This window comes from Papio anubis, chromosome 12 (assembly GCF_008728515.1).
Source record: "Papio anubis isolate 15944 chromosome 12, Panubis1.0, whole genome shotgun sequence".
Lineage (NCBI taxonomy): Eukaryota > Metazoa > Chordata > Mammalia > Primates > Cercopithecidae > Papio > Papio anubis.
Window position 1 is genome coordinate 4,560,771 of NC_044987.1, and position 26,168 is coordinate 4,586,938.

Genomic DNA, 26,168 nt, shown 5'->3' on the forward strand with positions numbered 1-26,168 from the left:
TTTTTTTTTTTTTTTTTTTTTGAGACGGAGTCTCGCTGTGTCGCCCAGGCTGGAGTGCAGTGGCGCGATCTCAGCTCACTGCAAGCTCCGCCTCCTGGGTTCACGCCATTCTCCCGCCTCAGCCTCCGAGTAGCTGGGACTACAGGCGCCCGCCACCTCGCCCGGCTATTTTTTTGTATTTTTAGTAGAGACGGGGTTTCACCATGTTAGCCAGGATGGTCTCGATCTCCTGACCTCGTGATCCACCCGCCTCGGCCTCCCAAAGTGCTGGGATTACAGGCTTGAGCCACCGCGCCCGGCCGCGGCAAGGATCTTTACTACAAGTTCGAACCTGGTCCCTCCATTCCACAGTATACAAGAAGGCCCTGAACAATGCGAGCGTTTGCTTTTTATAGCCCGAAAGTTGCAGGGGAACAAAGAAATTCTTTTGGCTCCCGCGCTTTCAGTAACCTTGAACGGCTGTCCCTTTATCGGAGACCTTCCAGGTGGTGTTTGTACTGGGCTCAGGGAGTTTGAGAGATATATGGCGGTATGTGGTGGGATGGGAGGATGGGATGTGTTTGTACTAGGCTCAGGGAGTTTTGAGCCCGGGGCTGAGGAATGTGCCTAGCTCCTTTCAGCATGGCACGGGCTGGGCTGGCCTCCCTGAATCCCACTGCATGGGTGACCACGTCTACACCTGGGCCAAGCCCCAGCTGCCGAGGCTCATGCACACTTAGGAACCAGACCACCCACAGGCCCTGTGGAACCTCTACATTTAACACAGACCATTCCCTCAGCGCCTGCACTGGGCACTTCTGTCTGACGTGATCAGGAGGGAATGAGCACATCAGGGCAGAAAAGGAATGACATTTACAGCACACACAGGAGTCCTTCAGTGTCGTCTTCACTCTACTGCCCATGCCTTGGTGAGAACAGATGTTCCTTCCCTCCCTGGGGAGGAAAATGCGACAGATATTCTCAAACAGGTTCCAGGCAACACTCCCTCCCTCAAAAGGGTAAAACAGGCTAAAATGAAAGAGGCACTGCAGGCCGGGCGCAGTGGCTCGCACCTGTAATCCCAGCACTTTGGGAGGGCAACATGGGCGGATCACCTGAGGTCAGGAGTTCAAGACCAACCTGACCAAAATGGAGAAACCCCGTCTCTACTAAAAATACAAAATTAGCTGGGCGTGGTGGTGCATGCCTGTAACCCCAGCTACTCGGGAGGCTGAGACAGGAGAACAGTTTGAACCCAGAAGGCGGAGGTTGCAGTGAGCCAAGATTGAGCCATTGCACTCCAGCCTGGGCAACAAGAGCGAAACTCCATCTCCAAAAAAAAAGAGAAAGAGGCACTGCAAACCCCACCTCCCCCGAGAAGCCTTGCAGCATTGCTCCAATCAGACTATATTTCCTCCCTTTTGTTTCCATAACTCATGGCAGGCAAAAAAAAAAAAAAAAATCATTGAACACACACATATCAGCAATGTTCTAGGACAGGCCTGAGCTGGGGACATAGTGGTGAGCCAAGGCTACCCTCTGCCCTCCGGACACTGGCCATGTCATTTCTCTCCCCGGGTCCTCTTCCCTGCCCAAAGCTCCTGCGGTCCATCATCATACCAGAAGCTGTCAAATGTTCCCCCAAAAGCTCCCTAACCCCGCCCCAGATTTAGACATTGTCCCTTCAGGCCACCAAGCAAGGAGAGAGGGAATATTTTAAATTAATAAGTAAAAATCGAGGGAGGCTGGGGGTGGTGGCTCAGCACGCGCCCAAGGCAGGAAGATGACGAGCCCAGGAGTTCGAGACCAGCCTGGGAAACATAGTGAGACCCTGTCTCTACAAAAAGAATACAAAACTTAGCTAGGTGTGGTGGTGGGCACCTCTAGTCTCAGCTACTCGGGAGGTTGAGGCAGGAGGAGAGCTTGAGCCCAGGAGACTGAGGCTGCAATGAACTGTGATCATGTCGCTGCATTCCAGCCTGAGTGACAAAGCAAGACCCTGACTCAAAAAAAAAAAAATCAAGGGGGATGGCATAGGAGGTGTGGGTGCCCTTGAGCCAGGCAGTACCCTTCCTCCAAGGCCTTGGGACCCATCTGCTTAGCCTTCACTGGACAGCCAGCCAGGTGTTCATGCACTGCCTCACATCTGTCCCTGTGTGTGCGCTCACATGACAACCTCTCCCCCAAACACGAAGCCACACTTCCTCCCATTCTCCTCTGACAAAGCTCCTCCCTCTCCTACGTTAGACCGGGGCCTGGGCGCCAGTGCACCCCCTCTCCACCATCACCACACATTCGTCTCCCCACCTCACCAACTCACGTGTCCCTCCTACCAGGGCACCAGGCCCCTGGTCTCGGAAGCCACAGGTCAGAGCAAAACCAGCCCCTTGCTGGCCTGGAGAAAGCACCTGCACTGTGGTCCCCACCCAGCCTGACTCCGGTCTGTGCTGAGGGGAATGGACGTCCCGTTTCTTGCAACTCCAGTAGGAAGAAGAAGAAAGGAGGGCGCAACTCCTTTAGGAAAAGAAACTTAAAAAGAAATAAAATGTTTTACTCATTTACACAAATACACACACTGAAGTTCACCCTGGGAGCTGGTAAAACAATTCCAATCTCAGACCCGTCAGTTTTCCAGGGTCCCCTGAGCCTGGGCTTCCTGAAGAGCATGGCTCAAGGGCCCCACAGCCCAGATCCGGCAGCCCCCTACCTTCACTGAGGAGGCCCGGAGGCTCCGTTCCCGCTACTCCTTAGAGAGAGGGGAGCCAGCTGTGCAGAAACGGGCCTCGGCCCAGCTTGGGGCTGGTGGGGGAAGCTGTGTCTTCAAACCTTTGCCCCCAGTTGGGTCAGAAGAACCACCACTGTCCTCCCCTTCCACCTCCCAGATCCACTTCGGAGGCGGAGGAAGCGGAGAGCTTTTCTAGGCAGATCTGGAGCCCTGGAGATGCAGTTCACAGTCTATGTTCTGGGGCGCTGGTGCAGTCAGCAGTCCAGTCTCCAGCCTGCAGGCGCACACACTGGGGTGGACGGTGGGGCACCCCGCAGGCGTACACATTTGGGTGGCCCCTGCCCCTATACCCCAGTTTTCTCTTTGATCCAGTCCCGAAACAGAGGGAGCCTCGTGTACACGCCCGGCTTGTTCCTCTGAGCGCAGCCGTCTCCCCAGCTCACCACACCGGCCTGGAAGATTCGCCCATCTGCCTCCACGCTGGACAGGGGTCCCCCGGAGTCACCCTGGACGGAGACAAGCCCTGCCGTGAGTCCCCAGTCCCGCCTCTCCCGGGGCCTACCTGCCACCCTCCTGCCCCGGGGCACACCTGGCAGGAGTCCACGCCGCCGCTGAGGAAGCCCACGCACATCATGCGTGGCGTGATCTGCTGCGGCAGGAGGCTCTCGCAGGTGGTCTGGTTGATGACACGGATCTCACCCTTCTGCAGGATCAGCGCGCCGGTGCCTGGGGAGAGGGCAGGACAGGGCTGGGAGCCGGGCTGCTTCGGGGGCAGCGTCATTCGAGGCGCTCCCCACGAGTCATTTGACTCTCAAAACTCTGGAACAGCCCAGATGCCCTGGGCTGACAAACGGGTAATCCGCGTCTACTCAGTGGGCTCTGGCATTAGCAGCCACCTAGAGAAAGCAGGGGCATGCTGAGATCTGCCAGGCGAATTGAGAGGGAACAGACGCCGCCGCAAGCAGGGGTGAGGAAATAAGCAGCAGAGAGGGAAGGTGCGGCAAATGCCCCCGGGGTTCTGTGAGGGCACTGGAGCTGCACGTGCTGTTCGTTTTCTTTCCTCTTCAACGTCTACAAATGTTCAGCATATGCTATAGAGTGGATTTTTTCAGTCTAGCCTTTGCCAACTAATGGCCTGCTTCCCTTCATACCCACCCCTCACGTGCCTTAAGCACCACTGGGCTTAAGGTGTTGCTATCTTCATTATGCGGATGAAGAAACAGGGTCAGAGTTTAAGCAACTCGCTCAGGGTTACTCAGGTAGTTAGGGGCAAAGCCAGCCTTCAGTCCTGAGCCCGGGCTGCAAATCCCATGCCCCTTTTACTAAGGGCCTCCATTCCGCCCTGGACAGCCTCATTCTGCCAGGCAGAGGGAGACTGGGGCGGCCCCTCGCCCCACGGCTGGACACGCAGAGGAAACACAGCCTTGGAGGAAGGCCTCAGGCCCTCTGTGGAGCCCTGGGTCAGCCCGAAGCTCACCTCCATACTGGGTGTGTCCCCAGCCTGTGACCCAGATGGCCTTGCCGGCAGGGAAGACATGCGAGGCATCCGGCAGGCAGATGGGCCGCACCACGGAGCTGTACTCCACCGGTTTCTCCAGCTCCAGCAGCGCGATGTCGTAGTCGAAGGTGAAGTCATTGAAGGAGGGGTGGGAGATGATGCGCTTGAGCCGGCGCTCCTGCACCTCGGGGGCGCTGCGCTGGCTCTGGTCGTGCAAGCCCAGGAAGGCCGTCCACTGCGTGGGGTCCGAGTACCTGGAAGGGGGAGCCGCTGTGAGACCGCGCGGTCACTCGGGTCTGTGCACAGGGCCCCGCAGCCCCGCGCGTTCCCAAGGACTCCACATGGTCAAGGCACAGCAGCTGCTGAGAGAAGATGACGGTGCCAGCTCTTACTTGGTCTTGACCCTAAGCTAGAAACTACTAAGTGCCTCCCGCTGCAATAAGAAACTGCTCTTAAACTCTTTACCCCCCTCCTTGAATACATTTTTAATCTGATGACCAAAAATTAGGTATCTTATGAACCTGATCTTTCACAGGAGGAATAACAGAAAAATCAACCCAAATGATTTTTCTTTTCTTTTTTTTCTTGTTGTTGTTTTTTGTTTTTGTTTTGTTTTGTTTTTTGAGACAATCTTGCTCGGTCGCCCAGGCTGGAGTGCAGTGGCGCAGTCTCAGCTCACTACAACCTCCGCCTCCCAGATTCAAGTGATTCTCCTACCTCAGCCTCCTGAGTATCTGGGATTACAGGTGCACACCACTATGTCTGGCTAATTTTTGTATTTTTAGTAGAGACGGGGTTTCACCATGTTGGTCAGGCTGGTCTCGAACTCCTGACCTCATGATCTGCCCCCCCCCCCCTTGGCCTCACAAAGTGCTGGGATTACAGGTGTGAGCCACCATGCCCGGCCCAAATAAATTTTTAATGCAGTGGTATATAACCTAAGACCAAAATGAATTGAAAAATATGTTGTGTTGTATCTACTAAGTTTCTTGTTGGCTATGGAATAGGTTTAGCGATTCTGAAGCTGTTCCATGTGCACTGCAGAGCGGGCGCCCACCCTAGTGTGGGGAAAGGGAGGCACAGATGTGGAATGGGATCAGAGGTATCAGGAAAGGCTCATGATTTTTATTTTATTATTATTTTGTGAGATGGAGTCTCACTCTGTCACCCAGGCTGGAGTGCAGAGGCGTGATCTCAGTTCACTGTAACCTGCACCTCCCAGGTTCAAGTGATTTTCTGGCCTCAGCCTCCCGAGTAGCTGGGACTACAGGATGCGCAGCCACGCCTGGCTAATTTTTGTATTTTTAATGGAAACAGGGTTTCACCATGTTGGCCAAGCTGGTCTCGTACTCCTGACCTCAAACAACCAGCCCGCCTCAGCCTCCCAAAGTGCTGGAATTACAGGCATAAGCCACCATGCCGCTGGCTCACAATTCTTAAAAACTGGTCTAAAACCACTGCTGTCTCTAGCAGCACCCAGAACTTAGTGTCTAAATATCCTTCTCTATTGAAAGGAACCAGGGCTCCTTGGAAAAATGGCTGATTTCAGATCTGGGTCTTAATGGAAAGCACAAAGCAAACCTAGAACATTTTGTTTCTGCAGGAAGCAATCAAGCACTCAAACACCAACGTGGTCCGTCTGGCAAAGCTGGTTAAAATGAGGACAATAAGAACCCCGAAATAAATGGTGACAGGGTGACACTACTAAACAGGCGGAATAATAAAAAATGGGTGGGATAATCCATCGGTCCACCCTGAGTCTAAAAAGTAATTTCAAAAGAGTTTAAAAGGGACAAAGGAAAGCTATTATTTACAGAGAAAAAGCAGCCCCTGGCCAGGTGTGGTGGCTTACTCCTGTAATCCAAGCACTTTGGGAGGCCGAAGCGGGTGGATTACCTGAGATCAGGAGTTCGAGACCAGCCTGGCCAGCATGGTGAAACCGCGCCTCTACTAAAAACACAAAAATTAGCTGGGCATGATGGTGGCTGCCTGTAATCCCAGCTACTCAGGAGGCTGAGGCAGGAGAATCGTTTGAACCCAGGAGGTGGAGGTTGCAGTGAGCCGAGACGGCACCACTGAACTCCAGCCTGGGCAGCAAAGTGAGACTCCACCTCAAAAAAGAAAAGAAAAAGGAAAGAAGGGAGGAAGGGAGGAAGGGAGGAGGGAGGGAGGCAGGAGGAAGGAGGAAGGGAGGAAGGAAGGAAGGAAGGAAAAGAGAGAGAGAGAAAGAGAGAAAGAGAAAGAAAAGAAAGAAAGAAAGAAAGAAAAGAAAAGAAAGAAAGAAAAGAAAGAAAGAAGAAAAGAAAGAAAGAAAAAGAAAGAAAGAAAAAGAAAGAAAGAAAGAAAGAAAGAAAGAAAGAGTGATCAGCTCCTAAATGCTGAAGAAACAGTACAATAAGGAACCACATTCTCACCTACCACAGTAATAATCAACAAATGTGAGAATTACCAACGGACACTGAGACGCCAGGTAAAATACGGCTGGAGAACGACACACTCACGCTGATTCAAAGAATCACCTGTGATGGTATATTCACAACCAAGGTGGAAGCCCCTTTATGATGGCAAAATCTGCTGGGCTCCCTGAGCCAGGTGCTCAGGCTCCTCTCCCAATCAGCTGCTGTCACGGGGGATCATGCTCTCCCTGAGAAATGTACAGCACCGCCCATGCACTGCTTCCTAACCCAGCCATGAAAACAGAGTCGGGAAAACCCAAATTGCGAGGCATCCTGTAAGATAACTGGCCCGAACTTTTCAACAATGTCAATGCCATAAAAAAACAAAAAATAAAAGGCATAGAGAAACTGTTCTTGATTAAAATGAGATTAAAGAAACCTAATGACTAAATACAAGGCATGACCCTTGACTGCATCCTAGAACTTTTTTAAAAAAGCTCCGAAGAAGGCCGGGCGCGGTGGCTCACGCCTGTAATCCCAGCACTTTGGGAGCTCCAAGTGAGAGGAGCACAAGGCCAGGAGATCGAGACCATCCTGGCTAACACAGTGAAACCCCGTCTCTACTAAAAAATACAAAAAATTAGCTGGGCGCGGTGGCGGGCGCCTGTAGTCCCAGCTACTCGGGAGGCTGAGGCAGGAGAATGGCGTAAATCCGGGAGGCGGAGCTTGCAGTGAGCCGAGATCGCGCCACTGCACTCCAGCCTGGGCGACACAGCGAGACTCCACCTCAAAAAAAAAAAAAAAAAAATACAAAAATTAGCCGGGCGTGGTGGCAGGTGCCTGTAATCCCAGTTACTCAGGAGGCTGAGGCAGGAGAATCACCTGAACCCGGGAGGTGGCGGTTGCAGTGAGCTTGGATTACACCACTGCACTCCAGACTGGGCGATAGAGTATGTCTCAAAAAAAAAAAAAAAAACAAAACTTCTAAAGAAGAACACGACGGGCATGATTGGAGGACATTTACGATGCGTACATCAGCTCGCAGCACAAAGCAATGCCGCCATTTCTCAGTGTGGGACAGCGCCCTCGTTCTTGGAGACACAGGCCGAAGCACCTGGTGGGAAGCCTCACAATGGCTGCCCCCAACTGGGAAATGGTTTGGAAAAATACACACAGGTGCAAACAGAGAGAAAGCAAACGTGATTAACTCAATCACTGAATGTAGATCAGAGGTATAAGAGTGTTGCCTGTATGGCCAGGTGCGGTGGCTCACGCCTGTAATCCCAGCACTTTGGGAGGCCGAGGCAGGGGAATCATGAGGTCAGAAGTTCAAGACCAGCCTGGCCAGCATGGTGAAACCCTGTCTCCACCAAAAATACAAACAATTAGCCAGGTGTGGTGGCACACACCTGTAGTCCCAGCTACTCCGGAGACTGAGGCAGGAAAATTGCTTGAACCCAGGAGGTGGAGGTTGCAGTGAGCTAGGATCACCCCACTGCACTCCAGCCTGGGGATAGAGCGAGACTCTGTCTCAAAAAAAAAAAAAAGTGTTCACTGTACTAGTCCTTTTTTTCATTCATTGTATTTACAATATTTTTGTAGGTTTGAAAAATTTCAAAATAAAACATTGGAAAAATGCATATCTAAAATAGAAAATGTGTGTGACAAGAGAAAGGCATGAACACCCGCTTCATTTTCCCTCACCTCTCAGGAAAGTCAAAAGGTTACTGAACCACCCAGCCAGGGCACCTCCCCGACCCTGGAGCACTAAACCGAGCCTCTGCCTCCACATCTCTCCCCATGCCTGCCTGAGCCCTGGTCCACTCTCGCTGCCCCGGCGTCCATCCCCTTCTGGCCTTCCTTTCTTTTTTTTTTTTGAGATGGAGTCTTACTCTGTTGTCCAGGCTGGAGTGTAGTGGCATGATCTTGGCTCACTGCAACCTCCACCTCCCAGGCTCAAGTGATTCTCCCGCCTCAACTGCCCCCAAGTAGCTGGGACTACAGGCACCTGCCACCATGCCTGGCTAATTTTTGTATTTTTAGTAGAAATGGGGTTTCACCATGTTGGTCAGGCTAGTCTCGAACTCCTGACCTCAGGTGATCCGCCCGCCTTGGCTTCCCAAAGTGCTGGGATTATAGGCGTGAGCCACTGTGCCCGGCCCCGTTCTGGCTTTTTTTACAGCCAACTCCCTACAGAATCGCAGGCCTAGGCCGAAGCTCAGTTTTCCAAGCTGGGCTATACCCGATCTCGCTTCACTGTAATCTGTTGCCACCAGAAAATGACTTCCCAAAAGCTGCTTTTGTGAGATCCTTTTTGTCCCATTCCACAGCCTAAAAGGATTCCCAAGAGCTGCCAGATGAGGCCTTGGGACCCACCCAGGCCTTCTGCGTTCACCATCAATTGACCTGACCTTTCTGATGGCTTCCCAGCCTGCTCACATCCAGCCACATACTCACCCCTGCATCAACTCATTCACTCAACAATCCCTGGGCATCTGTGATGTACTCTATGATCCAGTCTTCAGGTTCACCGTGTACACGGGGAGAGAGATGAAAACCACCGATTACAACATGACACGAAGGGTTCCACAGAGGACTGGGTAGAAAGCTGTGGAAGAGGATGGGCTGGGAGTCCGGAAATGAAGTGAGTTATGAACCAAGCCATCACATAGGCCTGGCCAGCTATGGCCTGAAGCAGTGGAGAATGCCACAAGTTTAAAGAGAACAAAGACAGCCGGGCACAGTGGCTCACACCTGTAATCCCAGTACTTTGGGAGGCCAAGGCAGGCGGATCACCTGCGGTCAGGATTTCAAGACTAGCTTGGCTAACATGGTGAAACCCTGTTTCTACTAAAAGTACAAAAAATTAGCCAAGCATGGTGGTGCATGCCTGTAATCCCAGCTACTCAGGAGGGTGAGGCAGGAGAATCGCTTGAACCCGGGAGGTGGAGGTTGCAGTGAGAGGAGATCGCACCATTGCACTCCAGCTTGGGCAACAAAAGTGAAATTCGCTCTCAAAAAAAAAAAAAAAAAAGAGAGCAAAGCATGTTCAGGAAGCCCTCACACTGAGCATGGGGAAGGCGTGAGGACCGCACTGGAGACTGAGGCCGGACGGACGGGCAGGGGCCAGATAACATGGCCATGTCGGTCATGAAGGAGTTCCTGCTTTGTACTGCAAGCTGTGGCGGGCGTTGAGCAACAGATTGGGGTGACCAGATTTTGGGAAGATCACTCCAGGCTCGAGTGGTGCAGACAGAGTCCTGAGAGGAAAGGAAGTGGATGGGGAGAGGTGCTGCAGCTGCCCAGGCTACAGTGAGCTAGGACGAGCAAGATGGTGGCAGTGCAAATAGAAGAGAGTAGAAACGTTTCAGGAACGCCCAGGAGGCAAGGATGTAGCTGAAAGGTTATCATGGGATGGGGAAGAGGGGAGAGCCATCCTCGTCCCTCTGGCTCAATTCCTCATGATCTCAATACCCAGCATGGACACCCCCATCCAGCTCTTTGCCCTGTGCCTGCAGGTTTCCACCTCCCTCCTCCAAGCCCTCCCTGTTCACCCGGCGACCTCAGCTCAAGACCCCGCTTTCATGAAGCCCTCTCTGCAAACTCAGCCAATTGGTAAGTCTGACAGTATTTGATTATATCAGCAGACTCAGCCTCTAATGTTTAAGGCATGCACGTCTACCAGTAGCTGAGAGACTGGTTGTGAAGATGCAGCCACTGCCATCCCCCATGGTGACTCCAGGGGCTGGAGTGCAGTTGGGAATCGCGAGTGCTCAGGTAGAACTTCTGATGTCCCAAACACTCTTCTCGATGTTGACACAGTAAGTTGTTTTATCCCTGAAACAGCCCTGCAAGGTAGGGTCACCCTTTTTAAGATGAGGACTCGCACAGAGAGGGCAACTTGCCAAAGATCATACAGCTAATACGTTGTAGAGCACAGTTGAAACCTAGGCAGCCTGTGCATTTAACCGCAACGTGATGCCGCCTCCCGGCAGTGCCCGATGAATGCATGATGACTTAGCCATGTGCTCAGGGTCCCTTGACACCAGGCCCCTGCACACCTCACACCTCCGTGCCTCTGCATACGACACTCCCTTTGTCTGGAAGGTCTGAGCCACCTGGTCCAGCTGACAAACACCCTCACCTTCAACCCTCAGTTCAGACACCCATGTTGAGTGTTCCCAACAGTCGCCCTCCCCAGTCCCTCAGGCATATGGGTTTAAAATTCTAAACCCCACATGCTGGGTCCAAGGGAGCCTGGACACAGCCCTGGCACAGCACTTACTGCACGTGTGTCATTGTCCTACCCTCACAAGTCTGTGGCACACAATCTGCAGGGACCAAGTCCTATTCACATTGGTCTCTCTAGTGTCAGTAATAACCATGGGTGTTGAATATTAACTGCACTACACATTGGCAGAAGCACGACTGATGATCAACACAGGATGAAGGAGAAGGAAATGAGAAAGGAAGCAATGAAGCAAAGGAAAGGAGGAAGCAGTGCAGGACAGCAGTGGTGTTCCTAGTATGCACCCAGCCATTTCCTAGCTCCACCTGCTGACGGGGCCTGGACATGACACCGTGGTGACAATGAACACACTAAGCAACTGGAACTTGGTCTCTAAATACCATCCCCAATAAACGCCTCCTTGGAGAAATGGTTGGTCCTAGGGCTGGGCTGGGGAAACACAAGATGAGCCTATTGTACCTCGTAGTGCCAGAAGCAAGGACGTGGCTCAAAAAAGGAAAGAATGGGGCATGTCAAAGAGGCACAGAAGCCAACCTCAAAGAGCAGTGGTTGACCCAGGCATGGTGGCTCACATCTGTAATGCCAGCACTTTAGGAGGCCAAGATGGGAGGATCACTTCAGCCTAGGAGCTGGAGGCCAGGCTTAGCATTTAGCAAGGCTCTGTCTCTAGAAAAATTTTAAACTAGCTGGGCATGGTGGCATATGCCTGTAGTCCCAGCTACTTGGGAGGCTGAGGCAGGAGGATTGCTCAAGCCCAGGGGTTCGAGACTGCAGCGAGCTATGATTTGCACCACTGAACTTCAGCCTGGGTGACACAGTAAGACTCTGACTCTCATACACACACAGACACACACACAAAATTCTTAAGCTCACATTACTCCAAAAAACAAAAAATCATCCCTGCTCTGGGTGAGGTTGGGTATGACAAAATGAGACAAGGGACAGTCTCAAGCTAGACAAAGCCACATGTCAAGCACCCAGCGAAGCTGGGGACCATGGAGCTGGGTCCACTCCTCACAGGCTCTTGCTGTCTGTCTCCATCACCCAAGCCCTGTGCACGTGTCTGAGCACACTCCATCTGTGCTGCAGGCCTTCCTCCTACTGTGGGCCCATCTCTCCTCCCTGCAAAGGGCAGCTGAGGGTTTGGGTCACCTGCTCCTGGAGCTGTCTACCATGGAAAATCATGCAGCCAGCAGAAAGCGCATCCGCTTCTCCCGAGGGTGGACTCTCCTGGAAGGCCCACGCCCCTGCGCCTGCCTCTTCAGAGGAAGCCAGGCCCTAAAACTCCTTCCTTCAGCCAATGGCCAGACGCCCAGAGAGGCTGGGAGCTAAGACACAAATAGTGCAGCCTGGGATGCCCACGTGACCCTTCCAGGCCTCTCATCTGCCTATGTGTCTGAGGCCATGACATGCTGAGCACCTACTATGTGCCAGGCACAGCGCAAAGTGACTCAGGTACAGCATCGTACTTAATTCTCACAACTCTAAGGGTGGGAACTGATACTGTCACCATCATCAGTGAAGATCCCAAGGCCTAGGAAGTTTGAATAACCTGCCCAGGGTCACCGGCAAGCCAGAGCTGGAGCATGAATCCAAAGCTCATGTTGGCCAATCCGAGGAGTCGTGCAGTGCAGACTCACCGGAGACCACACCCGTGCTCCAGTCTGGCTCTGCCACTTAACAGCTGTGCCACCTCAAGCAAACAGCTCTACTTCTCTGAACCTTACTTTCTGTACAATGACGATACAATCGACCTGCCTAACTTGCTGGGCGTCTTAGGAGAGGCACAGGGACAGCACTTGGCTGCCAGTGGGCACCGAATACAGTGAGTTTTTATTGTTACTGTTACTAAGCCCCGTCCTGGGATATCTGTTCATTTGGTTTGGACGCTTGTCCCCTCCAAATCTCATGTGGAAATGGGATCCCCAGTGTTGGAGGTAGGCATGGTGGGAGGTGTTTTGGTCACAGATCCCTCCTGAATGTTTTGGTGCCCTCCCGATGGTGATGGGTGAGTTGTGAGTTCACACGAGGCTGGCTGCTTGAGTCTGGGACCTCCTCCTGCTCTCTCTTGCTCCCACTCTCGCCATGTGACGTGCCTGCTCCCCCTTCACCTTCTGCCACTGGTGGAAGCTCCCTGTGACCCTCACCAGAAGCAGAGGCTGGCACCACGCTTCCTCCACAGCCTGCAGAACCATGGGCCAAATAAACCTCTTTTCTTTATAAATGATCCAGTCTCAGGTATTTCTTTAGAGCAGCTCAAGAATGGACTAACACATGTGCTCACCCCTCCAATGCCCTTCCTTGGTGCCAACCCACCCTGGCATGACTCCCAGATGCAAGAGACCAGTAAGGAGGCTCCCTGCTGCCCACCCAGAGACCCACCTGAATCCTCTGTCATCGATGTAGCAGTGCGCGGCGGAGACCAGCCAGTTGGGAGAGATGAGGGAAGCACCGCAGACGTGGCCCTGGCCCAGCGCGTGCAGGCTCACCTGCCAGGGCCACTCGCCCTCATCCGCATCTGTGCCCCCAACAACACGAGCCTGTCTCGTGAATGACCGCAGCCCACAGTCTGCAGAGGGGGGCAGAGAACCAGAGGACAGCAAGTCAAGGTGGGGACATCGAACCCCAAGGGGACATGCAGTGGGTGCCAGAAGACCCTGTGTGGGGAAGCCAGCTTTTGGCGTGCACAGCACTGCTGGAGTGGCCAGGGCATGAGGGACCCCCAAAACTACCTTTGAGCATCACAGACTCCCACATGCCCCTCCTTCTCCCCACTCCCAAATTCAAACTCGCATCTTCCCACCTCCCCCTCCCTCACAAATGCAGCGAGGGCCTCCGGAGGCCAGCTGCTCAGCTTCACTTTGATTTGGGTGTCATCTGCCTGACTGGACATCATTTGGGGCGTCACAGGAGAGGGGGCGGCGTGGAGCAGGGAGAAGCATCTTTGAATGCTGAGGGACACAGCTCTCAGAGGGACGAATGAACCACTGATGTGAGGTCACAGAACAGCTGCAGCTGTGCTCAAATCTAACCCGTGGCCAGCCAACGCTTCTGAAACACGGAGACTGCAAATTAAAGTATGGGTGGGCGAGGGTGAGACCCTGCCTTGGGCTTGGGTGAGCTGGGCTGCTCTTCTCCAGGCTACTCCCCTACAGCTGTGTCTACACAGCAAGGGCCAGCAATGCACTGCAGCCACGACCTCGCCGTGCTACAGAAGCCCTGAGATGCTGGCTGTACGGGCCTTTCTCCAAGACCAGAGCCAGCCCGTGGGGTGGTGCCTTCATGACAACTGGCAAGGCTATCCTTTCCGCCAGGAGACGCAAGCACAGAGCTAAGCGAGGCGCTGGCGGGATTGCGCCTCCAGGCGCGCCCTCTGGTGGGCACCTCACACAGTGAACGACCTGCACAACCATACTCAGACACCTCGCTCACCACAGTCCTTCTCATCTGAGCCGTCGCTACAGTCCTTCTTCCCATCACACTCAGGGTTGCCCTTGCTCAAGCAGAGCCCGTTGAGGCAGCGGTAGGTGTGTTTGGTACAAGTGACGACGTTCACTGTTCAAGGAGGAGGACAAGGGAGGGGATCAATTCCTCTGCGGCATCTGACCAGAAGCCAGAAACCACCCATGGCGCCTCATGGCCCCTGCACCTTACCCCCTCCTCCAGGCCTGCCCCACCCACGTCCACTGGCCTCTCAGCCCTGCTACAGGTTCTCCACCTTCCAGAAAATTCTCCCCCCTCCAGAGCCCTTTCTCATCACACTTCACCCACAGGTGGTCTGTGTTCATTAAACTCGGGGCATCCTGTGCGTGGGTGTGCTCAGGGCTGCCTCCTCCAGGGGCAAGGCCCCCAGCAGGAAGGTGGGTGGGGCGGGCCTCACCTTTGGGGCAGGAGGCCTCGTCGGACCCGTCCCCACAGTCGTCCTTCCCATCGCACTGCTGGCTCTTGGAGAGGCACTTCCCATTGGAACACCTGAAGGTCTGGGCGGGACAACCTGGAGAGGCACCAGGACTCAGCCACCAGGAGCCACCGGGAGCTGCCCCGCCCGCCTGCCCACCCAGGCCGCCCCTCCCCAGCACTCACTGCACCCCTGCTCGTCGCTGTTGTCTCCGCAGTCGTTCACACTGTCGCAGACCCAGAAGAGGGGCTTGCAGAACTTGTTCTTGCATGTGAACTGGTGGGTGGCGTCGCAACCTGGAGTGGGGTAAGGGGAGGGTCGGCTGTGAGGCCCTCATCACTCACTGCTTCCCCAGGATGCCCAGGCGATCAGAGCTACCTGGGGACTGCTTTCTGATCTGCAGAGAGACCCAAGTGGCCCTGCTCCACCAGCTACCAAGCTGACCTCAGCACTCCGAAACACCCCGCCACCTGCCCCACAGAGGCCAAGATCTCCATGTGGCAGGGTGGGGAGGGAGGCCAGAGGTCCCTACACAGGGCCGAGAGCAAAAACTCCCACCACCTCCAGCCTTTTTGCCTTGGCAGTCAGCCAGCAGGGCCATGGGACGCAGGCAGGGCGGGGAAGGAGGGTGGGGAGACCGGGGCTCCCAGCTGGACTCACTGCAGTTGAGCTCATCGCTGTAGTCGGTGCAGTCGGCCCAGCCATCACAGCGCATCTCCTTCCGGATACACCGCCCCGTGCGGCACGTGAACTGCCCCGGGCACGCTGTGGGCACAAGCAGGCCTGAGGCCCCCAGCACCCACCCACCTCCCTCCACTGGCTCTCGGCTCCCTCCCTCGGGCCAACCTCCCAGCCACAAACACAGAGCAGCAGGGTGGTGCTGTGGCCCAGGGCAGGGGTTGCCCAGGCCCACCAAGGTGTGACAAAGGGGTTCCTGCACCTGCAGCTAGTGTGGGAAGGGGGCTGGCCACAGACCCCAACCTGAGCTGGCAGGGTCCCTCCCCACCACTGAGGATCGAAGCCCAGGAAGCCCCGGGTGCCCTGCAGAGAGGCCGGCTGGTCGCAGGCCCTGCCCTGCCCTGTGTGCTGGGCCGCCTGGGGACCCCGAGGGCCAGGCCCTGCCTGTGACACTCAGCAGGTCCCCGATGCATGCGATGTGTCCTGTCCAAATGCAGTGCGGCATCGCGCTTCCTTCACTCTAAACATTTTCCATATTTCAATGTTTCTGAAATCAGGAGGCATCTGACCACTTTGCAGATGACAAAGTTGTAAGGAGGCCATTGTCACCACCTCGGCACAGGTACAATTCAGTCACAGGTAAGTGTTTAGATCAAAGGTGTTGGTTTATCTGAGTGTCCTTTTGGCGATGAGCTAGGCCCTTGAATTTTACCTTAAATTTGGATTCCTAAGCATAGTTAAATGTCTTCCCAAGGTTATTCTATGATGCAGGGTTGAAATAAAAACACATTGTATATGTGGAAGAACCGCTGCTCACACAGCCAACGGTACTTCCTAATGTGTCTCAAAATTACCCTATGAATCCTAACGGTGCTAACAGGCCACAGAGGCAAGCACAGATGATCAAAGTCACAGGAAGGTGGGCCTGAGGGACAGATGGCGGGGGAGCTCAGATGAGGGGTGTCTCCAGCCGCGGGTACCTCATGCTGGGACTGTGACCCAGAAGGAAAGGGCACAGTGTGTACCAGTGCTCACAGCCAGCCTGCCTTAATTAATGCATCAAAGGTAGCATGTTTTCCTTGCAAAGGTACGGCAGGGGTGAGATGCTCTTACATTCTCCAGCATTTTAGAATCAGCAAAGCATGATGCTAACGAGATGCAGGGTAGACAGAACATGCGGGGCAGGCTGCCCTCCTCCCCACAACGTTCACTCACGGTCACTGGCGTCGTAGGAGAGGTATTCAGCTAAGAACCCGGTGTCGGTGTAGGACTGATCCGAGTGGAAGTGAACTGTGATCTTGTTGCTGTTGCTGGTGACGACGAACTGGGACCTCTCTCCGCAGTACCTGGAGCGGAGGTGGGGCACAAGATGAGGAGGGACAGCTGGGAGCCGGGGGGCTGGTGGGACCCCTGCCCCTGCAGCATGGGCCAGGCAGCCCCCATACCCCCGGGGACTCACTTCTCCCCGTTGATCTCCACATAGTCCTTGGGGCAGGTGCCCGTAGGCACGCCAGGCTCCAGCAGGTAGAAGAATTTGAAGCGCACCTTCACGTGCTGGTTGTTGGGTACCTGAGGGAAGAGAGGCTGCTGAGAATCTGCGGCTTCCCTCCCTCCTCCCTGAACCTGAGGACGTCAAAGGGAGGTGGCAGCATGGACCAGGGAGAGACGGTATGCCTTCCATCAAGACAGGCTGGAAAGTTCTCCCAGCATTTTTTGTTTGTTTGTTTGTTTTTGTTTTTGTTTTTTGAGATGGAGTCTCACTCTGTCGCCCAGGCTGGAGTGCAGTGGCAAGATCTCAGCGCACTGCAACTTCCGCCTCCCGGGTTCAAGCAATTCTCCTGCCTCATCCTCCCGAGCCTCTGGGATTACAGGCACACGCCACAACGCCCAGATAATTTTTTTGTATTTTTAGTAGAGATGGGGTTTCACCATGTTGGTCAGGCTGGTCTCGAACTCCTGACCTCAGGTGATCTGCCTGCCTTGGCCTCCCAAAATGCTGGGATTACAGGCGCCAGCCACTACACCTGGCCTCTTTTCTTTTTTTTTTTTTTTTTCTGAGACGAAGTCTTGCTCTGTCGCCCAGGCTGGAGTGTAGTGGCAAGATCTCGGCTCACCACAACCTCCGGCTCCCAGGTTAAAGCAATTTTCCTGCCTCAGCCTCCCGAGCAGCTGGGATTACAGGCACGGGCCACCACACCCGGCTAATTGTTGTATTTTTAGTAGAGACAGGGTTTCACCATGTTGCCCAGGCTGGTCTCGAACTCCTGACTTCGTGATCCACTTGCCTGGCCTCCCAAAGTGCTGGGATTACAAGCATAAGCCACCACGCCCGGCCCTCCTGACATTTTTAAAGAAAGGAAAGGGAGGCAGCTCTGGCTGGGAAGGCGTGAGCGGCACAGACAGGTGACTCTCTTGTCTCACACACCTTCTTTGATTTCTTCCTGATGGCACCTCTGAGACCCAGGCACTGTCACCCTCACTTCACCTAGGGACAAGCTGAGGCCCAGGGAGCTTCAGCAACTGCCCAGGTCGTTCTGTCACCTGACAAGGAGCTAGGATGAGTCTGGGTCTGCCTGACACTGCAGGGGAAGACCTGACCCCCAGACACATGATCTCTTTGGGATTTGTTTATTTGTTTTTGAGACAGGGTCTCACTGTTGCCCAGGCTGGAGTGCAATGGCACTGTCATAGCTCACTGTAGCCTTTAACTCCTGGCTTTAAATGATCCGCCCACCTCAGCCTCCTGAGTAGCTGGGACCACAGGTGTGCACCACCATGCCTGGCTAATTTTTGTATTTTTTTTTTAAAGATGAGGTCTCACTATGTTGTCCAGGCTCATCTTGAATTCCTAGCCTCAAGTGATCCTCCCGTCTTGGTCTCCCAAAGTGCTGGGATTACAGGTGAGAGTCACCACATTTGGCTGCCTCTTTGGGGTTAAAAAAGGATCTCCTCTTCCCTGTCTTCTGTCTTCCTCATTTGCCATCCACCTCTCTCTCTCTCATACACACACACACACACGCACACACACACACACATGCACACACATGTACACATATGCAAACACATGCACACACATGTACACACACACACACACAGACATACACATGTGCATATACATGCTCACACGCACACACACACATTCACATACCCCATAGTTCCTACCTCAATGTTCCATGTGCAGTCAATGTTGGGTGGGTAGTGGCCCGGGTAGTAGGGGCTGTTGAATGTCCCCTGGGCTTTACGTAAGTGGCCTCCACACCCTGAGAGGAAAGGTGGGAGAAAGCAAGAGGATCAGGAACCTGCCCGGCCAAGCAGGCAGGCAAGGACTCTGCAGCCTGAGGCCTGGAGCTGCCTCTTGGACGCCTGGATGCTGCACAGCAAGTGCACAGCCAGGAAGGCCGGGTGTCGGGTGCTGAAGCTTCAGGAGGGCTCCTGACCCAGGCGGTCGGCCAGATGCCTTTGGCTCAAGCTTCAGCCTCTGCTGCTGACCTAGGCCAGCTCCCCAGCCACAGGGTCCAGCCTGTGGCCTCCTAAGCTCAGTCACCCCCACTAAGGCCTTCCCCTTCTCCGCGGCCCGCGGGCAGTTCCGCCCTGCCCTGCCCTTCCTTACTGCTCATCTTAGGCAGCTGGAAGAAGGTGGCCTCAAAGCCGGGATGCCGCCGCTCAGTGTTGGTTATCAGCGTGATGAGCAGGACGTTCTGGGAGGAGAGGAAGGTCAGGTTGTAGGAGGGAGGGTAGGCGCCACACAACCTGTGAGGGCAGAGGGTGGGCATTAGGAAGAGCCGGCAGAACCCAAGCTTCTCACACACCCAAACCAGGCTCCCAGGCAGAGGTGCCCGAGGACCCCATCCCTAACTCTGGTCCCATCCACAGAGGGCTAAGAATGGAGTCAAAAAGACCTTCATTCAGGTAAGTCCCTCCCCCACACAATCAGTGATGGAAGGAGTTAGTGATAAACGGTTCACCTTTGTTTAAAAGAGCAACACCCAGCTGGGCACAGTGGCCCACGCCTGGAGGCCGAGGTGGGTGGATCACCTGGGGTCAGGAGATCAAGACCAGCCTGGCCAACATGGTGAAACCCCGTCTCTACTAAAAATACAAAAATTAGCCAGGTGTCGTGGCGCATGCCTGTAATCCCAGCTCCTCGGGAGACTGAGGCAGAAGAATCGCCGGAACCCAGGAGGCAGAGGTTGCAATGAGCCAAGACGGCACCACTGCACTCCAGCCTGGGTGACAGAGCGAGACTCCATCTCGAAAAAAAAAAAAAAAACAACACCCTAGACATGATACATGCCCACAACAGAGGATTTACTACATAAGCTGTGGGTTCAATCAGAACAATAGCAGTGGTAACAACCAACATTTATCAAGAACATGCCAAGGTCGGGCCTACAATCCCAGAATATTGGGAGGCCACGAGGCAGGAGAATTCCTTGAGGCCAGGAGTTTCACACCAGCCTGGGTAACAGAGTGACACCTCATCTCCATCATCAAAAAAACTAGCTGGGCATGGTGGCGCTTGCCTGTAGCCCCAGCTACTCAGGGGTGAGGCCAGAGCCTCAGGAGTTCAAGGTTACAGTGAGCTATGATTGTGCCACTGCACTCCAGCCTGGGCAACCAGGAGACTCAAAAAAAAAAAAAAAAGAAAAGAAAAGAAAAAAGAGGAACATGCCTGGCATGGTTCTCGGTGCTCTTAAATCTGTTAACTCACAATCTTCATAACAGCTCTGTGGAGAAGATACTGTTACCCCTAGCTCAGAGGCGAGGAAACTGAGACACAGAGCTCTTCAGTGACTTGCCCAACATCCCATGGGTAATAAGTGGCAGGCTTAGAATTTAAACTCAGGCATTCAAGCTCCAGAGTCCACACTGCTCACAACCATATCATCCTGATTGTGTCCCCTCCTTCTAAACAATGTAACTTTATAAAAACCCTGAGAGACAGGGTGACTGATTTGGAAAGATCATCATAATACACTTCATTTGTTAAAGCCGGTAATGAAACTGCATGCATGGGATAATCCTATTTCTTAACACACACACAGCAAAACAGGCAACATCAAAATTTTGGGGGAGAATGGACATCAAAAATTTGGCCAGGTGCTGTGGCTCATGCCTGTAATCCCAGCACTTTGGGAGGCCAAGGCAGGCGGATCACCTGAGGTCAGGGGTTCGAGACCAGCCTGACCAACATGGTGAAACCCTATCTCTACTGAAAATACAAAAAAAAATTAGCTGAGCATGGTGGTGCATGCCTGTAATCCCAGCTACTCGGGAGGATGAGGCAGGAGAATTGCTTGAACCCGGGAGGCGGAGGTTGCGGTGAGCGGAGATCTTGCCACTGCACTCCAGCCTGGGCGACAGAGCGAGACTCCGTCTCAAAGAAAAAGAATTAACAGTGGTTGTTTCTAGGCAGTAAGATGACGAGTGACTTTAGTCTTCCTTTTGCTTGTCAATTTCTTTTTCCCACTGGGACCACGTACTTCTTTGTTGTGCGATTAATAAATTAGAGAGATGGAAAAGAAGTCCTGGTTGCGAAGCTGTGGCAGCAGATGGTTCTAGATTATTCTTGGCCTGAATTTTAGCCCATTATTAATCATTAAACGTCCGCCCAGCTCATTTCCATAGTCAGCCACAGAAGGCTCTAGCCCAGCGAGTGCGGGAGAGGCGGCTCACCCACCACGCACAGCACCTCTGTGCAGTACGCTCTACCCTGACGTGGGGTATCCCACAGGTGCATTAACCACGCCTTTCCGTTTTCTGTAATGCGGGTGCTTTGACATCTGGGGCCCTGCTGACTGTGGAGGGCTGGCCAATGCTTAGAGATAGGAAAGGACTCACCTGCAAGCAAACCTTCCCTATACAAACCCACCCATGGAGGGCCCAGCCCCACCTCCTCCAAAAGGATCTCACACTCAGGGCCACTATTCTTTGCCCTAACCACCCCAGACCCAAGTATCAGAGAACTAGGGACAGCTCCTATGCCCCAGAGCCTACTAAAATAATTCAAACAAGTCAATTCTAAACCTCTCACCCTGATTTGTGTTGCCTTTTCTGTGTAAACTACATAAAGGCTCTTTTTGTTGTTGTTGTTTTGAGACACAGCCTTGCTCTGTTGCCCAGGCTGGAGTGTAGTGGTGCGATCTTGGCTTACTGCAACCTCTGCCTCCCAGGTTCAAGTGATTCTCCTGCCTTGGCCTCCCGAGTAGCTGGGATTACAGGTGCCCACCACCACACCCAGTTGATTTTTGTATTTTTAGTAGAGACCACACCCAGCTGATTTTTGTATTTTTAGTAGAGACCACACCCAGCTGATTTTTGTATTTTTAGTAGAGATAGGGTTTCATCAGGTTGGCTAGGATGGTCTCAAACTCCTGATCTCAAGTGATCCAGCCGCCTTGGCCTCCCAAAGTGCTGGGCTTACAGGCATGAGCCACCATGCCCGGTCCATAATAAAGGCTCTTGCTTACATTTTCCCCTCATTCCTGTTACCCCTTGACCAACCTAGTGCTTCCTCGTGTAGCCTGAGACAGGGTCTTGCTCTGTTGCCCGGGCTGGAGTGCAGTGTTGCAATCACAGCTCACTGCAGCCTTGACCTCCTGAGTTGGAGATCCTCCTGCATCAGCCTCCTGAGTAGGCATGCACCACCACACCCAGCTAAGCTTTTTATTTTTTATAGAGGCAAAGTCTTGTTGCCCACGCTAGTCTCAAACTCCTGGCCTCAAGAGATCCTCCTGCCTCAGCCTCCCAAAGTGCTGAGATTATAGGCATGAGCTACCATGCCCGCCAACAAAATTGTCTTTTCAAGGGCAGTCATCTCCTGATCTGTTGGCCTTCATATACCTGAATAACAAAGCCTACATTTTACAACTGTGGGCAGAGCTTTCTCTCTGGCAGTTTAGGGGGGCACGCCCTGCACAGGCTGGATTTGGTATCTGGGGACCACAGAGCCTTCCTCTGCCTTGCCAAAATCGCCTCCCAGACTCGACTGGAGCTCCAGCTGAGGATCACACCACACGTGCCCTTTGCTGCCTGGACGTTTGGCGGTGGCCTGTGGCCAAGAGTCGTAAACTGTATCCCATGCCTGTGCTGCAATCCGTTGAAGAAGCTGGCCCCCTATGGTGCAGCTGCCAAGCTCCCACAGCCCCACCCGCCCCCCAGGGTACTCACTGCACCAGGGCGTGGGGCTCCATGGGGCTCAGGGTGTTGTACACCGTCACCAGGTCGCTGCCGCGCTCATCACAGGACGCAAGGTCAAAGCTGCGGAAGGTGAGGCTCAGCACTGAGTCGGCATCCCCCCGCAGGGCCCACTGGCAGCGGGCGTGAGCGGGGTAGGGGCTGTCAGGGAATCCGGGCGTGGTGAAGCGCATCACCTCCACACCGCGGGCGTGCAGGGCAAAGCTGCAGCTGTCTGCGCAGGAGACAAGAAGAAGGGCGTGTGTGGGGGCAGGACTGGGCAGAGCTGGGGGAGGAACCTGAGACCCCGTGGGCCTGGCCCCTTTGAGATGCCCCAGGCTGCCCTGGGCCTCGAGAAATCAGGAAAGGGGCTTCTCAGAAGGGCCTGGAAAGATCATCGTAGTATACTTCATTCAGAGGGACATGCACTGGGGACCCCACTGGCTCAAGGGCATCTGGCCACATCTCCCCTCTTCCCCACCCAGAGGAGGAGGTGGGCACGGTACTTACTGTCCTGGGTCCTCTGTACAGTTTTGGGGTCAGTGGCTGAAGAATAAGAAGGAGAATAAAGAATTTCCTGATACAATGCATTTCCTTATTCCTGCTTCCTTATTATCTAAAGGGAGGTGCCCGGCCAGCACGTAATCTTCTCTCTGGTGCACTGGGCCCTGGGAGTGCCGGTCCCCTGCAATGGTCCAGGGCCCAGCCCCACTCCAGGGAAGGCTGGCCAGTCCCATGCCCACCCCGACCCTCGGACTCACGGAAAGCCACCACTGAGGTGACCACAAAGGACTTCAGGGAGCGCGCCCGCGGGGGCAGCATGACTACGCGTTCCTCGGCCATGACGCGCTCGGCCTCCTCCACCAGGTGCTGTGGGATACTGAACTCAGACCAGTAGTAGGCGATGACGCTGCCCTCGCTGGGGAGAGAGCAGGGGGGGGGCCTGAGGCGGAGCTCTGGGCCCCATTTCCCCCACGTGCACCTAGAGCGACTCCAGGGCACGTGGGCCACTCAGGCCACCTGCAGGGGCCCACCTGGGCCCTCCATCTGCAGAGGCCCTGCCCCAGCTCCTCTTTTGTGTCACCCCTCTTCCCACCCCGAAGCAAGAGGACTTGCCCCTTTGCCCGCTGCTCTCAGTCTCACCCCCACCAGACCAATTCTGGAGGCCGCTCAGGGGTAGGAATGAGGCGGGGGGAACCCACTGGAATTTGCCCACAAGCGAGGACACCCCAAGTGTCGCCTTCCTGAGCCTGTTTTCTGACCTGAGAAAGGAAGTGGGAATGCCACCTGCCACACAGCATTCCCCAGGGTTCAAACGAACTAGCAAAATAAAATGCAGTTTGAGAAGAAAGTCTATTTTTTTACAAAAGTATGCATGAAAAACTGTACAAGCACAGAAAATATGGGGACTCATTGAAGCCTGCCTGAGCACCCCGACTCCCCCAAACCCAAATGTGGAAAAACAACAAAGAATCACAGCCATTCCTGGCATCATGCCAAGCACCTTTCACAAGCCTTTGGGCAGCTCATCACAGCAACAGCGGCAGTCACCTTTGCCATGGGGGCAGAAGAGTCAGGCTGCCAAGTAACGCACAGGAGGACACGGCGAGGACCCTCCTTGGTTCTCCAGGCCAGGACCTCCAGCACCATCTCCCGCTCTCTGCCCCACACACTGCACCCCGATCACACTCCCAGCCAGTCTGGGATGCAACCCACCGAGCCTTCTGTCTGCACCCACCTGAAGGCTGTCACGGCCGACTCCTTGTGGTAGGGGCCCAGGAACGGGACTCCGCTGTACAGCAGCTTCAGCTGAGGAAGGGCAGAGACTCAAGGCGGGCCCCACACAGCGATGACACTGCCCTAAGCCCGGGCTGCCCCCTCCCCTCTGGGGCCCGGGCCCGTCCCACATCACCCCCATCCCAGGGCCCTGGGAGCACAGGCGAGGTACGTCCCTGCTGCCCAGCAGGTGGGACACCAGGGCACACAGCCAGGCAGGGCTCTGGGCAGGCTGCACTCACCGCGTCCTTCACCTTGCTGGCCAGGCTTACAAACTCAGTGGAGTTGGAGTTCTCGTAGGCATCCACAAAATTCTCATTTGTGATCCTCAGGTAGCCATTGAAGATCTTCTGGACACGCACGTCCCGGTCTGTGTGAGACCAGAAGGCACTTGGTCAGGGGAGGTGGTACCACCCCCGCCTGTCCCTCGCCATCCACAACGGGGAATGAATGGCGGGAGGGAGCAATGGGCCAGCCCTGACTGCTTCCCATCACCCCCATCAGGGTTCCAGAGAGGCCAAGAGACCCTCGTGTCCTCAGTAGGCGGCCCTGGGTCCGTCCACTGAGGGAGGAGGGACAGCCACCCCTCCTCGTCCTCCCTGGAGCCAGCCCCCACTTTACTCACACTGCAAATGCCACACCAGGGAGCCGATCCCCAGTGAGACCAAGAGGAGGCCAATCAGCACGGCTGCCAGCACCACCCAGCGCCCCGGGCCATGCTTTTCCACCTTCTTGACGTTGTTGACCGGCAGGAACTCCACGCCTTCCTCCAAGCCATTCACTTTCTGCCGGGAGAGAGTTGCCACCACTCAGACCCTCTCACCCCTCTCCCCCTGCACCCCTCTGGGGAAGATGTTCACATTTTGTGAGGTCCGGCTTAGAGAAGCAAGCAGGGGCTTGGGTGAGAAGAAGGGGGCTTCCCCCAGAGGCATGCGGACCACTGCCCAGAGTGCAGACTCTGAGACATGAACCCTGGGCATGCTCTGGGAGGAACATGAGGTCGGCCTTCCGGACCACGCATCTCAGGGTCTGGACAGCACCAGGCGATCATTGCTTATGAATTGTTCATTTAAATTAAAACGCAATGGGAGGCCGCGGCGGGTGGATCACGAGGTCAGGAGATCGAGACTATCCTAGCTAACATGGTGAAACCCGTCTCTACTAAAAATAAAAAAAGCAACCAGGCGTGGTGGTGAGCCCTGTAGTCCCAACTACTCGGGGAGGCACAGAGGCAGGAGAATGGCGTGAACCCAGGGCTTACGGTGAGGCAGTCAGCCACTGCACTCCAGCCTGAAGCAGAAGCGAGACTCCGTCTCAAAAAAAAAAAAAAATTAAAAACGCAATGAAGGGCTGTCAAAACCCGGTCTTCAAGGTCTTCCCTTCAGTGAATCATCTTTGACATAGGTGGGTGCCCCGGAGAGGGGCCCCAGGCCAGGACCATGACTGGCAACTATGGTGCCCCTGTGCAGACTTCTACGAGCAGGCTCTGCTCCCTGGGACACAGCCCCTATCAGATTCAGTCCCCCTATCACCTGGCCCAGGAGCCTGTGGCCAGCACTCAACTGCACACCCTACCCAGTGGCCTTAACCAGCCAAAAGTAAAAAGGTGGTGCCGTTGTGGAAAAAAACTACTCTGTGTTTAACCTTGGGAACCCCAGTCCAGGACCAGAAAGCACAGTGAGAGGCCCACTGTGGGAATCCACACCCATGCGCAGCCCCAAGAGAAGGAAAAGCAAACAAACCAAATGCCCAACAAACAGGATGGTGACTTCCCTGGGTTCCTCCCTGCCAAG

At 54.5% G+C, this 26,168-nt stretch overlaps 1 protein-coding gene across 1 annotated transcript in view; it reads right to left on the reverse strand.

Moving 5' to 3' along the window:
- Positions 1 to 2,509: 2,509 nt before the first annotated feature.
- ST14 (suppression of tumorigenicity 14) overlaps positions 2,510 to 26,168 on the reverse strand; it is a 52,708-nt gene continuing 29,049 nt past the window's right edge. Inside the window, exons 2-19 of the mRNA XM_003910964.5 lie at positions 25,001 to 25,160; positions 24,618 to 24,745; positions 24,338 to 24,408; positions 23,361 to 23,518; positions 23,110 to 23,145; positions 22,594 to 22,834; positions 19,034 to 19,173; positions 18,586 to 18,683; positions 16,883 to 16,992; positions 16,639 to 16,769; positions 15,406 to 15,510; positions 14,931 to 15,041; positions 14,728 to 14,841; positions 14,280 to 14,402; positions 13,230 to 13,416; positions 4,182 to 4,456; positions 3,294 to 3,430; positions 2,510 to 3,210 (exon numbers count right to left, since the gene is read on the reverse strand). Coding sequence (XP_003911013.2) covers positions 3,049 to 3,210; positions 3,294 to 3,430; positions 4,182 to 4,456; positions 13,230 to 13,416; positions 14,280 to 14,402; positions 14,728 to 14,841; positions 14,931 to 15,041; positions 15,406 to 15,510; positions 16,639 to 16,769; positions 16,883 to 16,992; positions 18,586 to 18,683; positions 19,034 to 19,173; positions 22,594 to 22,834; positions 23,110 to 23,145; positions 23,361 to 23,518; positions 24,338 to 24,408; positions 24,618 to 24,745; positions 25,001 to 25,160 — 2,487 coding nt within the window. The 3' untranslated portion in view covers positions 2,510 to 3,048. The remainder of the gene's footprint in view (positions 3,211 to 3,293; positions 3,431 to 4,181; positions 4,457 to 13,229; positions 13,417 to 14,279; positions 14,403 to 14,727; positions 14,842 to 14,930; positions 15,042 to 15,405; positions 15,511 to 16,638; positions 16,770 to 16,882; positions 16,993 to 18,585; positions 18,684 to 19,033; positions 19,174 to 22,593; positions 22,835 to 23,109; positions 23,146 to 23,360; positions 23,519 to 24,337; positions 24,409 to 24,617; positions 24,746 to 25,000; positions 25,161 to 26,168) is intronic.